Below are 12,794 nucleotides of genomic sequence, written 5' to 3' on the forward strand. Positions count from 1 at the left end.
GGAATGTTGATGTACTAGACATTATGGCTTGTAACATGGACTTGTAAAATGCTTGCATTTATGAAGTGTATTACATCTCATTCATCTTAATGCCCCTTTGTACGAAGGAGTTTTTAACTTCTTTCTGAACATCTGCAACGAGTGGCAATTCTGCTGTCAGCAGTTCTCCTGAGCAGACCTCTTCCCGTATGAAACTTCCAGGCCATTGTAATTTTAGTTGCATCATCGCTGCCTCTTACGCTCTCCACACTGGTGACAGTTCTGCTGGCTGCTTCCATTGGGAGCACTGCAGCACAGTTTGTTCCCTTCGGCCAGACTTGAAAGCATTATGTGAGACTGAGCATCCCAATAGATGTGTTCTCTTCAGGGCATGACTCCAGCTGCATCCAGGGCAGTGAGGCAGCTTGCACAGTTTGGGAGTAAATGCCTCTCATCCCTGCTTGCCCCGTACTGGTTTGGCTGACGAGGCAGTTTTGGTGCTCTGGAGGTCACCGCCTTTTGGAGAACTCTAAACTTGGGAACTGGGCTCTGGATGTGCACCACATGTCCTGCAGTTCCTCACGGTGACACCAGTCCATTGCAGGGGTTTCCATCAGGCAGCTGGAAACCGCCTGTGCGTGGGGGATGTCTGGAGGATCAGACTAAACCTGGCCTTCAAATATCCAGACTCTGTACTGTAGGTACAGAGGTTGAACATCAGCTGTTTGATTCTGTGGCTTCACTCCTGTTGTACTGAATTACTTGCTGATGTGGACATAGTATCTGCTACATTTGGTTACTGGAAAGACTGAAACTGTTCTTCCTCTGATGCAACTGTAAAGTAGGTTTAGATTAAACTTAGTTTGTTCATAACCTTGAAGTGTCAATTTTTGTGTGACAGTGTCAACTCTGAACTCTCTGGTTTTTTGGAAAGGGCAAATTTTCCATCAGACTTAAACAAAAGAAATGGCTAAAGGAAAGGAACTGTGACTATGTACTTTATTCCTTCTATGAAAATGAATGCCTAGTACTTGGTAGGTTTTCCTGTTAACAGACTTTTCCTCTGGTGCTGTGATTGGCTTTCCTGTAACAGGAATTGCTCCGCATCGTGTTACCACAAGCTCAGCACAGGAGAGGATAAGAGCGGTGATTGTTGCCTTAAAGGTTATATTCTGTAAACGCACTCAGAGGGGGTTTTTGTGCATCTTCTTGCAAATCCATTAGGTTTATTCCTCCTAAGTCAAGAGGATTGTGTAGAGACTCTTGCCTGGTTGACTGTAGTTTGAAATAACTTCAGATCTAAACCAACTTCCAGCTTACAGGGCTGTAAATTTGCCTGCTGAAGTAGTCCTTGGTTGGGGTGGTTTGAGGAGACACCACCACATGCTATTTGTGGCTTGTAGTAAATACCAATTTCAGTTTTGTATTTAAATATGTCAGTGCCAAGTGCATATAACAAGTACAGCTACTGTAGGCATAAGCAAAACAATTGGAAGTACTTCCTTTAATAAGTAGTTTTGCAGCATGCAACTCAAAGGTTGAGTTGCCCTTCAAGGTTAGTTCACAAATGACTTAGGAATGATAATGTAGAAGGCTGAGCTACAGCTTTGGCACAACATTACGAAGGCAAGACAAGCAGCGTTGTGAGGAAGGGTTCAGAAAAACATGCTTGTACTAGCAAGGAAAAATGTCCTCAGAAGGACTGCCAGTTCCAGTGCAATAGCCTGCTGTGGCTGCAGTTGCCTGTCGTGGGACATCTGGAACCTAGGCTCCTTTCCTCGGAGAGAGAGCAGAGAGTTTTGGTCCCTTGAGATAAAAAAGGAAGACTTGGGTCTCCCTGGAGCAAATGTTCCTATAACTAGATAAAAGAAAACCTCTCTCCTCTTTGGCAAAGAAAGTGTTTATGAATCTAACTGAAAAACCACATCCACAAACTCTTGAGTGCAGGAAAAAATACTTACCTTTCATTCTCTTGGGCTACAGCAGACTTAAAATGTTTTCCTTGGGCCTGTGTTAGCTGCCCCCTGGCTGGATGCTGGTGGGGGCTGTACGTTGTCTCGCACAGGGCATCTGTTGCAGAAGCTGGGTACTTACACTTAGGTGCTCAAAGGCAGAGATATTGAAATTCTTGTACTGTGAAGGTGCCGGAAGGACGGATCATGCAGCAAGGGGCTCAGATAGCAGCCCTGGGATTTGGGATGCTGTCCTGTTGCCTTTTCCCAGGGAAGGCATCACTTCCACTTATGGCGCAAGGTGTGTCAGTAATATGAGAGGCACAGGAATATGATCTGTTATTGTTTTCCTTAAAGAAGAAAGGAGTCATGTATTTCCACTCAGGCTCTTCCTTAGCCTGGAGCACAGGAGCATGATGTTACAACTGTGAGGAAAAGGTCAGTTAACTAAAGCTGGGCTCTAGGAGCACGGGTCTGGAGGAGGCTGCCAGAGCAGGGCCGTGGAAGCCTACAGTGCCCAGCACCACCTGTGCTGCTCCAGACTCTGCGCTGCCCAGGGCTGCTCCAGATCTGCTGCTGTCCCAGCACAGTCTGAACCCAGTCAGAGCTCCCAAGGATGCTGCCCCAAGTGCCTCTGTGGCCCCTCTGGCACGAACCAGCTGTTTGCAGTGACCTAGCTAAGAGAGGAGTTGCAAAGGGTTTAACATTTCTTGAGCACAGGAGATAAATGCAGAACAGGAAAGATAAATGCAAAATAGGAAAGATGAAGACTTTAGGAACAGTTTATATCTCAGGATGGAGAAGGCCTAACAGCTATTTTTTGGGAGGCTGGGAGGGCAAGAAAAATATATCTCTAGTAAACGCAATGCGAGAAGCAGAAGAAAGTCTTCTCTTACTTTCAGAAAATGGCCCTATAGAAGAAGCAGCAATTAAGTCCTGTTTCTACAGGACAACATGTGGGAAGGACAGGGTATATTGAGGAAGGAAGGACTTGAAAGCAGCTTAGATACCTACCACCTGCACATGCTGTGCTCTCCAGCACACAGAGCACCCCTGGCCTGGACTAGTCCTCTCACAAGTCTGCATCTTTTGAAAGCTCTGGTATAAGTGCAATTATGCTCCGTTTACGATTCAGACCCACTGCAGAGGACTTTTGTGCCAGAACTGAGGCTGCTGCCCTGACCTTGGTGCCTTCTCCCAGCTGCTGCAGCACTCTATGGCTGCAGAGACACCACCCTTTTCTCCACACAGCAGCAGTTGTTAGGATTTAGAGGAATTTTGTCTTCATTTACTGATCCTTACAATCTTCCCTTGCTACGGATCTGCTTGTATTTCTCACCTTGGGGCGTGCAAGCCCAGAGAACCCCCCATTTGCAGAAGCATTTGCTCTTTCAAACTGACATCAAGCTGGAGTTCAACGAATATGGTGTCATCCAGTGATGCACAAGATGCCATATTAGTGACATTCCTCCTTCATCACACCTTTCTGTTTGCAGAAGAAATTATGGGAAAAGTCCATATGGAGTCTATGAAGTACTTGGTGCTGTAGTGGCAAGAGTCATGAAAGAAGCCATCGGGGAATTAATAATACCGTATCTGTAGCAGGATTTCAGCATTAGGTAGCAAATGGGGCCAGGAGTACGTACTGAATAATGGGACTGCAGGTATCAGCTGGCACCTGTGTACAAACACACCTTGTTCTCAACAGGCTGGTGGGGTATGTGAGAAATGCACAGCATTTCCTCGGGCTGCAGGCACCCACCCCTGCCCTGCTGAGGCTGCCTCATGATCCTCAGCTCTGCAGCAAATTCAGAGCTGCTCGATAAGAGATAAGAAGAGGGATATAAGCTAGCAGTAATTTATGAGAGGGAGTAATTTTACTTTAAGCTTACTAACACTAGGAGGCATGAGGTGGAAGAGAACCTTCTCAGACCAGGTGGGACTCCATCGCCTCCCTCTTGTGTGTTCCTCACAGTTGGAAGGAGGCTGAAATACAAAAAGGTTACATGAAAGCACATCTATAATGTAGACTTCTTCTGGGTCTGAGGTTGGCTATAGAGCATGCAATCTATTTGAACAGTGTAGAAGAAAATAGTCACTAGTCAGATTAAGAAGGGAAGGAAGGCCTACTGTGAATCAATAAGATTTCTTCTTGAAAGAAGAAAATCTCAGGTAAGAAATGTGAGCCTTGCCGTTTCAATGCAGGGTATGAAGTTAGCACCAACAATTAACATTGAGCTTTGTTTAAGAATGTTGGGCAGCCCAGGTTTCTGTACCAGAAGCAAGCTTCATTCTCTCTTTCCTGGCCTCACCACCCACCCCTGCAAGGCCTGAGACCAGCTGCAAGGTCTGTCAGCTTCTGTGCACTGAACAAGAAATGTTTTTCTAGACAATAACTGTTTTGCCCAACCACCAGGGAAGTGAGAAATGCTGCCTATATTCTGCTGCTTCATGAGCGTTTAGAGAGCAGATTAGCCTAAATCTTAGGCCAGGCTTACTATCAAATGTCACCTTTGCAGGCAGGCTGCTTTTACTCAAGAAATGAGTTTTTCTTTCCAGAACTCTTTCTCCTTGATGGCCTGCATCAGGGTTACCAACAAGGCTTTCTGTTTAGGTTGAGATTATTGTGTATGTTTTCTCACTACACATCAGCAACATATGTTCCTCCTTTCCCCACAATATTATAACATAAAAATAGTGAGGGAAATGCAGTTTGCGGTAGTGACTGCATCACTACTAAAAGGGGAGGCAGGATGGACTGAATGCAAACATGCTGTAAGAAATGAATTTGGATGTGAGGAATGACTGCTGGGTGCAGAAGAGAGGATACTGTGAACTAGCAAGAATATAGATCAAGCAAAACAGACTAAGGAGCAATGGATAGAAAGGGCAAGACAGACAACATTCTGTAGCCCCAATTTAAAGACAAGAGTTCTTGGACACCTCCATCTGTGGAGAGGGGATGAAGATGGTGGCTCCACTGTCTGCAGAGAAAGGTTTTCTCAGCAATGCTGTACAGGATGGATGCAGAGAGGCAAGACACATAGGCCAAGGAGGAACGAATTGCGTCAGACAAGGCCAACCTGCTTCTGCAGGGGGATTGGACTAGATGATTTCTAGAGGTCCCTTCCAACCCTGCCATTCTATGATTCTATGATTTTGCCCGGACTTAACAAGATTTGGCTCAGGAACCAAATCTAGCTGTGATACAAATAAGAAATTATGTGCCAGTTGGATGCTACCTGCTTCCATGGCAGAGGATGTGCTGCATGCTCCATCCCCACCTGCCTACAGTCAGAGCTTTCCTGGCCTTTGTAATAGTGGCTGGTTTCAGGCAGATCTAATTATCTGTACATGACCCAGCACTGACTGCTCAATTTCCTTCCTCTGAATTTCTGAAGATTAAGTAAACTGTAACTGTCAGTGGATTTCTGTGTTTCTGTTGATACTGCAGCTGGTAACGATACCATGTTGACAAAAAATAGGGGAAAAATAAACTATGCTGTGCTAATTGCAGATTTCAGAGGAGAGGAGTTGAGACCTATTTCTCTCTTAAAACGGTTTGGTTATTAAATATAGTATCAATGTTCAGCAAATTAAAGACCACTCTCAACATCTTTTTTTTTAAGAAAAAAAAAGAGGACAAGATACAGAACAGTGAAAAAATTCCACGTCTCTTCCTCTCCTGCACCCACAAATGCTTCTCCCTAAAAATATACAAAATTAAAAGGCAGCATATCTACTGTTTGGCTTCAGTCCATGGCATAGATGTGGGGAACTGAGCTATTGTCCTTCTCCTCGACCTAAACGAGGGAGGGAGAAACCAGCGCTGGTCCCCTCTGGGCTTTTCGCCATCTGTCTCTGCCTCCCCATCTCTCCCACAGCCTTGTTTGCCTTCCATGATGTACAGAACATGTGTGGATGCAGATGCCAGACTCTGACTTGCCAAGAGGCTCTTTTTTGACTAGGGGCCAACCTCACAGCTCGCAGGATTCCTTTCAGAATCCTAAGCACATACCACCTTGGACAAATACTGATGTGTCTTGGTCCACTTGCCTGATTTTTATAAAGGGTCTTCATAAAATGCCTCAAGGAAGGTGCGTGTCCACCTACTTCATAAAAGTAGGTGAGTGCTACTGGGGGATATTTCCACGGAAATAAAAAATTACTTCCTTGTGCTTTAGCAAATGTGTGTCTGGGCTGGGGCACTCTGCCCCACACCGAGGCCCGAGTGTGCTGATGGTCAGCGTGGAATTCCCACCTCATTTCTAGGAAAAAAAATGATTTATTAGGCAAAAAAAGCAAAATAAGAAAACAGGTTGGAGGCTTTGTGGTTGGTTTGAGTTTTGGGTGCTTTTTTTTTTCAAACATAACCTGAAAATACTGAAACACTGCTATTTGGCAGCGCTTTGCCCTATCTTTGCACTGACATCTGATGTGTAACTAAGCCAGCTCTAACTCGGTTTCTGTGTCTTGTCTCACAATTACAGCAACTTGTTGGTTGATTTCCTTGTCAGCAAACAAAATGACTTTCAGGTGGCCTTTCCTCCCTGCTCTACAAGTGCCCAGACATGTCCTACATCACCCTGTTTTCTGGCAGAGTCCTCATGGCCACAGACAAACCTGTGGGTTTAGAGAAGCTTGCTTTCTCATTGTTTTCTCCATCCTCCTTTCGTTTAAGCAGATCTCTGAGAATCTGAAGACTCAGCCCTCTCCAACTCAGCTCCTCTGCTTTCTGAACCGATAAAATGAGCAGAGCTTCATCCCCATGTTCCCGCCTTCTTTCTGTTTTGGAAGTAGTACAGAAGACAATTGTTTTTAGGCTTTTTGACAAGTGGTACTTGAGGCACATGAATGCTTATTTGACTTTTCCTCAGTGGCATGTTTTTTAAATACTACTGTCTTCCTGTAAGCCAAAGAATATTCCTGTTATACTGTAATATCTCACTTCCAAGATGGGGAGTAGCAACTTCAGCCTGGACATGCTGTTCAGAGGTCTGTTCTTGCATATTTTCAAAATATCTTTGTTTTAATGAAAATACATTGACTAAATTGTAAATTAAACATGCCTTTTTATTTCAGTCTTTCTTGGCACATTTTCAGTCCTCCAGACTGTGTCCACGGACCGTGTGCTTCAGCTGCAAACAGATTTTTCATACGTGTTTGAGCCGTTTTATTCAGACTTTGGTATATCTGAAAAGTGTTGGGTGTGGGATCCCGTGAACTCTCCTCCAGTGCTCTCACTCGCACTGGAGAGCCCTGTGAGAGTGGTGAGTGGTGTGTGGTTTCCCACCATCGCCGATTTCAGTTTAGACTGCCATCTCCTGTTCATCCCTGATATCGCTCAATATGCATCTGATACACAGAAACACATACGCATATAGCGCACCTATTAAATATTTAGTAGGTGCGCTGTACATGTGTGTGTTTATGTGCATATACATGCACATGTAGACAGATGAATGCACACATACTTGTATATATATTGCTGTTTTAACACGTATCTACATTAAAGGACATTGGGCATAACACCCCTTAGTCAGATTCAATTGCTAACCAGGCATCAGCTGAAGGTCAGGGGGATGTCTGGCTCCCGTGAACCAAGCTGACAACGTTTCTCAGTGCTCGCAGATGTCTGGAGCCGATGGGGGTTTTGTTCATGACCTTTCTGAATGTCCTTGACAACTGTGCCTGGCCATCTCTTGGCTGCCAAGAAACCTGATGCACTCGGGTTTTATAGCCAGGCTCCAAGGGGATTGTACCTTGTGGGTCTAGAAAAAAGTTATTGATTTCTGAAATGTTCAGACAGAAGATATTTTAAGGTTTGGGGTTTGTTGTTGTTGTTTAAAACAGAACAAAACAACACAACATTAAAACCCCTACTACTTTGTAGATCTTGACCCCCCAAAAAGGTTGGGCAGGCACAATTTTCAGACTAGACTTTTGCTGCATAGTGGTCCCATCTGTTCTTACTCACTTGTCTGTACCCAAGTTCAAGAGCATTTCTTTCTTCTGGAAAAAAACAGTCAGTCTACTGTACCTCATAGTTAGTAATTGTCATTGCTTCTGCTTCCTGATTTCATTTAGCAAAGTCACCAACAGCTGTATGAGAAACTAGGAACCCTGAACTCAGTTTATGGGAAACAAATTAATCGTGTTCACACTCATAAGTATTATTCTGAGGCAGGGAACTGGGGGTACCTGAGAGATTGTGTGAGAAAACACTTAAATGAGTGAGATAACTGAGTGGAAAATCGTAGCAGAAGAGTAAAAGACTCTTTTCAAAATTGTTTTTGTCCAGTGATCACTTCAGCTGTATTCTGTTGTGCTTTTTGGCAAATTGAGTGCCTGCAGCCAGATGACACCTAATAAAATCATGTTCCTTCATCGTACTGAACAGTTTGCTGCTTTAACTTGTGAAATGAATGTTTCAAGGCTTTTTATTAATACTTGGCAATCCCTTCAAATAGAATTGAAAGAGGAGAGATAATTTCTGTTAAACAGAGCCTGCACTGTAAACTTGTCTTGAATGTCAGCTTAGATGTTTCTTTAATAGGGACAACAGAAATTTAATTTGTCATATGAGTGGACCAAGCTAGTCATGAGTCAAGATATCCTAATGGGTAATTGCTCCCTACCTCATGCAGGCATTTGGGTTTGGACAAATGCTTTTTCCTTTCTTGGTTTATTATATAGGGGATGTAAAGACAGCATAGCTGAAAAAACAACACAGTCTTTCAATCAAAGACAGCTTTAACAGAATAAAAAGGAAAAGTTGATTATTTTTTTAAAGCTCCATAAACTACCTCTGTCTTTCATACATAAAAGGAGTTGATAATAGTTTTATAATAGAAACAATGATATTCTCAAACTGTAAATAGGTAGAGGGAAATTTATAAAATACATAACATTTATATATATTAAAATTATATATATAAAAATATAACTGAAAACAATTGTTTAATGTTTCGTGTTTTGTACTAATACAGAAGAGAAGGTGAGATGAATATTTTGATTTATAAATGACAGCATGATGGAATAATATCAAGTTTTTTTCAGATGTGACATCTGTTAAGTACTTCTTGCCTTTATAACTGGAAGGGGAAGCTGAAATGTTTGAAATGTGGTTTTCTTCGGTATGTAATTAAACTATAAATGACCTTTTTGAGTTAATCTGTATATTCTAATTTTAAAAGCTTTGTGATTTATTAGCAGGAAAAACTTCTGCTGGTCTTGCACCAATATTCTGATGCAGGGACCATGGTCCCTAAATCAGAATATCCTGTCGCCACCAAATGCACGAGACAGCCATCGCTCCTCACATCCAGCTTCAAGTCCCATAGGATAGTCTGGGAGAACAAATTTGGCACCTTTGCTACTATGAGAACGTATCAGTTTGTAGATTTGCGGGTTTATTTTGGTTTCATGTTTTTAGGTATTGTAAACATTCTGGAAAAGCTACTATATTTCTCCCCAGGATGACTTTTTCATTGGCAGACTAGAAAATCCCAGGAAAGAGTGGCTACTGCCGGTTGGAAAAATGCCCCAGGATTTTTATGCTCTTTTAGGTACTGCTCAAGAAATACTACCTGTTTCTTAAAATGCTGGAAAGTATTATCCCACTTGATACAGACTGTGGAAACACAGGAGAGAGATCCAACAAACAGCAATACATGGTAGGTGTCTACTTAAATGTTTGCGAGGCACGTAACATCAAAAACGTAGGGATCAGCTGTGTTAACTGGCCTCTGACTTTTTGTCCCATCTGTTGACAGATCTTATTTCACAAAAGATTTTTTCATCGGGAGAATCAGAGAAAAATGGATTTCACAAAAGCAGTTTTCTGACATGGGGAATATGCTTTGTCGACGCTACTGTAATGAGACACATGGATCTCTTGTGCCATTTAGTGTCTTCTAAGGGAGGTGGGGGGAATTTGACAGGGCAGGATTCTGCTCGACACTGTACATACAAGCAAAATCGCAGCGTTTACGCCTGTGTATTACCCTTGCAAGACCCCTAGCCAAGGAAACTGCGAAAAGCCTTCCTACGTAGCTCTGTCTCAGCCTTAAAGTCCTGTTGCACGGTGAAAATACCGCCTGAAATTCTTCCTCAGGATCGTAAAGATGTGGAAATAAAAAGTTGCGTGGCCTTTCTTTTTAGCTTTCTTTTCTCTCTCTCTCTCTCTCTCACACACACATATTCCCCGTTCTCCACAGCCTCTCGCTACTTCCCCACATCTCATCACGGAGCTGCTGCCGCAGCTGGGTATGGCCTGCGGGAAAGGGGCTACAGCCCGCGTAGGAAACGGGGGCCGAGCCGCGAGGTCAGGCCCAGCCCCGATGGAGGCCGGCCCATAGCTGCCCCCGTCCCACGTCCTGTGCCCCATCCCCACCCCGGTTTGGGGACGGCCGGGGGAGGGCGGGAAGAACCGCCTCAGGGCCCGGAGCGGGGGGGAGCCGTGGAGCCCCGCCACCGAGGCCGCGCCCCGCGGCGGGCGGTGCGTGAGGCGGGAGAAGCGGCGGAGGGGGGGAGCGGCGTGAATCATCCCAGAGATACACTGTGAGAGGTTGTGGCAGCAGAGAGCAGGGTTTGGGTTGGTGTTTAGAGGGTTTTTTTCCCTTTTTTTTTTTTCCTTTTTTCTTTTTTTTTTTTTTTTTTTTTTTCCTCCAAAAACATGGCTGAAGCTGGGACGGGCTTTTTGGAACAGCTGAAGTCTTGCATCGTCTGGTCCTGGACTTACCTCTGGACGCTGTGGTTCTTCATCATGCTCTTCCTGGTCTACATCTTAAGGGTCCCCCTGAAGATCAATGACAATTTAACCACAGGTAGGTATGCGATCATCTCCTCCGTCCTCTCCAGCCACCCCGTGCTCCGGGCGACCCGCCGTCGCCTTCCCGCGGGCGAAGGGAACGGCGGGTTGTCCGAGGAAGAGGGGGGGAAACCCCGCCACTACCCCCGCTCGGTGTCTTTTATGGTCTAAGTCAAGATCACTTCAGGAGTGTAAGGGCAAACCGTGGCCGTGCCCTGGCTGAAGCTTGCAGTTTTTTGGAGTTGTTATTCACGGTGGACTTTTATTAAAGGAGTCAACTTACTGATTTTTAACTAGCAGACTCTTGGAGAAGAAGAAAAAAAACCCAACCAACCCAGACTTTGTTTGATTTTAAGGTAGTGGTTTTAGCTATTTATACTGGGTTTACTAATAAATGGCAAAACCGCGGTTACTCCCTACGGCATGATGCCTTTTCTGTACTTTTGAGAATAACTGAGAATTTCATGAGTAAAAAACATGCAGTTTGTTCAATGCACAAAGCCTAAGGTAGGAGCAACCAAAAGCAATTTACATCCCGTGTGCGCCTGATCCCAATGCATTTCCATAACAGGCTTATCTTAGATGTAGACTGAGTAAGTATGTAAATACAGACCTTTCTTCAGTTGCAAAGCAGTTAGTTCTTTCTGGGAGCTTTCTTAGGAGCAGGTGGTCTGTGCGTATTTGAGGGATTCCAAAGGAAATTTATATTTGTGGAAAATTCTTGCTTTCTTTGAAGGATAAAAAAGGACCTTGGTTATTATGGAAAGTATGCTTGTATTCGGGGAGTATATGGCATGGAATCAATACCTTTTCCTGTAACATTTATATTATGCTAAAAGATTTTTTTTTCCTAACCAAGATACAGCCTTTTACCGTGTTTCTGGTAAAAATTGCATATCTGCTTTTTCTTCTGAATTATAAGGAATAATAACCGTACTATTTTGCTGGAAGACTCTCACTGTCACAATGGTTTTACTTTGACTGTTAGCACTCACTAAGGTAGTATGCAATTACTGTACTGAATCAACAGTAACTTCTGTGGTGTTAGCCAGTCTGAGTTGGGCAGTTACGTCTGTATCTTGACATTGCTTATTTTTCCTTCCTGTCTACTGCGATAATTTAATTCTCCGCTCCGACTGGACAAGGCTACTTGGTTTGGGGTCAGGTGGGATGTAACTTAAAACCGTGATCTCCAGCTGTGCCCCTATAAAAGCTTGATCAAAACCACAGGATCCAAATGCCAGTCCCACATATCTGTCTGCTCTGGGCAGGACTCAACAGTACAGGATTATAAATGCAGGCAATTGCTACCAGCACTGTGCCAGTACTGCCAACAAAATCTAAGCAGAGGTATTTTTGCACTGTTGACAATACTGTGCATTCTTGGGGTACACTGGTGCTAAAGCCACAGCACCGACTTTAATGAAACAGAAAAACACGGGAGGTACTTTTAAACTACTCATGTTTAGCAGCAAGGAACTTGAGGTAGGAAGTGCTTTATCTTGCTTTACATAAGATATAACCCATGCAGCATGCCTGCTGCTGAGAAGCGGAACGTTATCTGGGTGCTCTTCGCCTTTCTTGGTGGCCTGTTCTTGTTTGATAAGCCTTTGGCAAATGCATCATCAAAGAATAATTTAAAAAAAGATTTAGCATACTGCAGTTTTCACTTTAAGCATAAACACAATTAAAAATTACTTTAAAATACCATTTTTGTCAAATTTTCTCATGTGTCTTTGAACAAGTATAGTTTTTCTTTTGACATTGCTACAGGCTGATTAGAGCAGGATGTAATTCTTGTTGCTTGATTCTTAATAATTTATGTAGTGTGTATGTCCCAAGTAAGCATTGCAGGCCACAGTTGTCAAGCAAAGATGTCAGAATGCTTTATATTATCATTTTCACTCTTGAAGAAAAAAAGGCAGGCATCCAGCTGAGACCTAATCAAACTCCTCTGATTTTCTCCTGGGTTTAAACGAACTAATTCTTGATGCACTTTCTCATTTGAAATGTTACTCCAGCCATCTTCAGCTGAGTCATCCTGGTTTTCA

The 12,794-nt window shown here is 43.6% G+C and overlaps 1 protein-coding gene across 3 annotated transcripts in view; it reads left to right on the top strand.

Annotated features, from left to right (window-relative positions):
- The first annotated feature begins 10,443 nt into the window (after nucleotides 1–10,443).
- The window catches only part of ST7 (suppression of tumorigenicity 7), a 147,521-nt gene continuing 145,170 nt past the window's right edge, over nucleotides 10,444–12,794 (top strand). The window contains exon 1 of one of the 3 annotated variants that reach the window (XM_062017730.1): nucleotides 10,444–10,759. In XM_062017730.1, coding sequence (XP_061873714.1) covers nucleotides 10,609–10,759 — 151 coding nt within the window. In that variant the 5' untranslated portion in view covers nucleotides 10,444–10,608. The remainder of the gene's footprint in view (nucleotides 10,760–12,794) is intronic. The other 2 variants (XM_062017740.1, XM_062017722.1) reach the window with 2 other exon arrangements.

Source organism: Colius striatus, chromosome 1, assembly GCF_028858725.1.
Source record: "Colius striatus isolate bColStr4 chromosome 1, bColStr4.1.hap1, whole genome shotgun sequence".
In the NCBI taxonomy this organism is placed as follows: domain Eukaryota; kingdom Metazoa; phylum Chordata; class Aves; order Coliiformes; family Coliidae; genus Colius; species Colius striatus.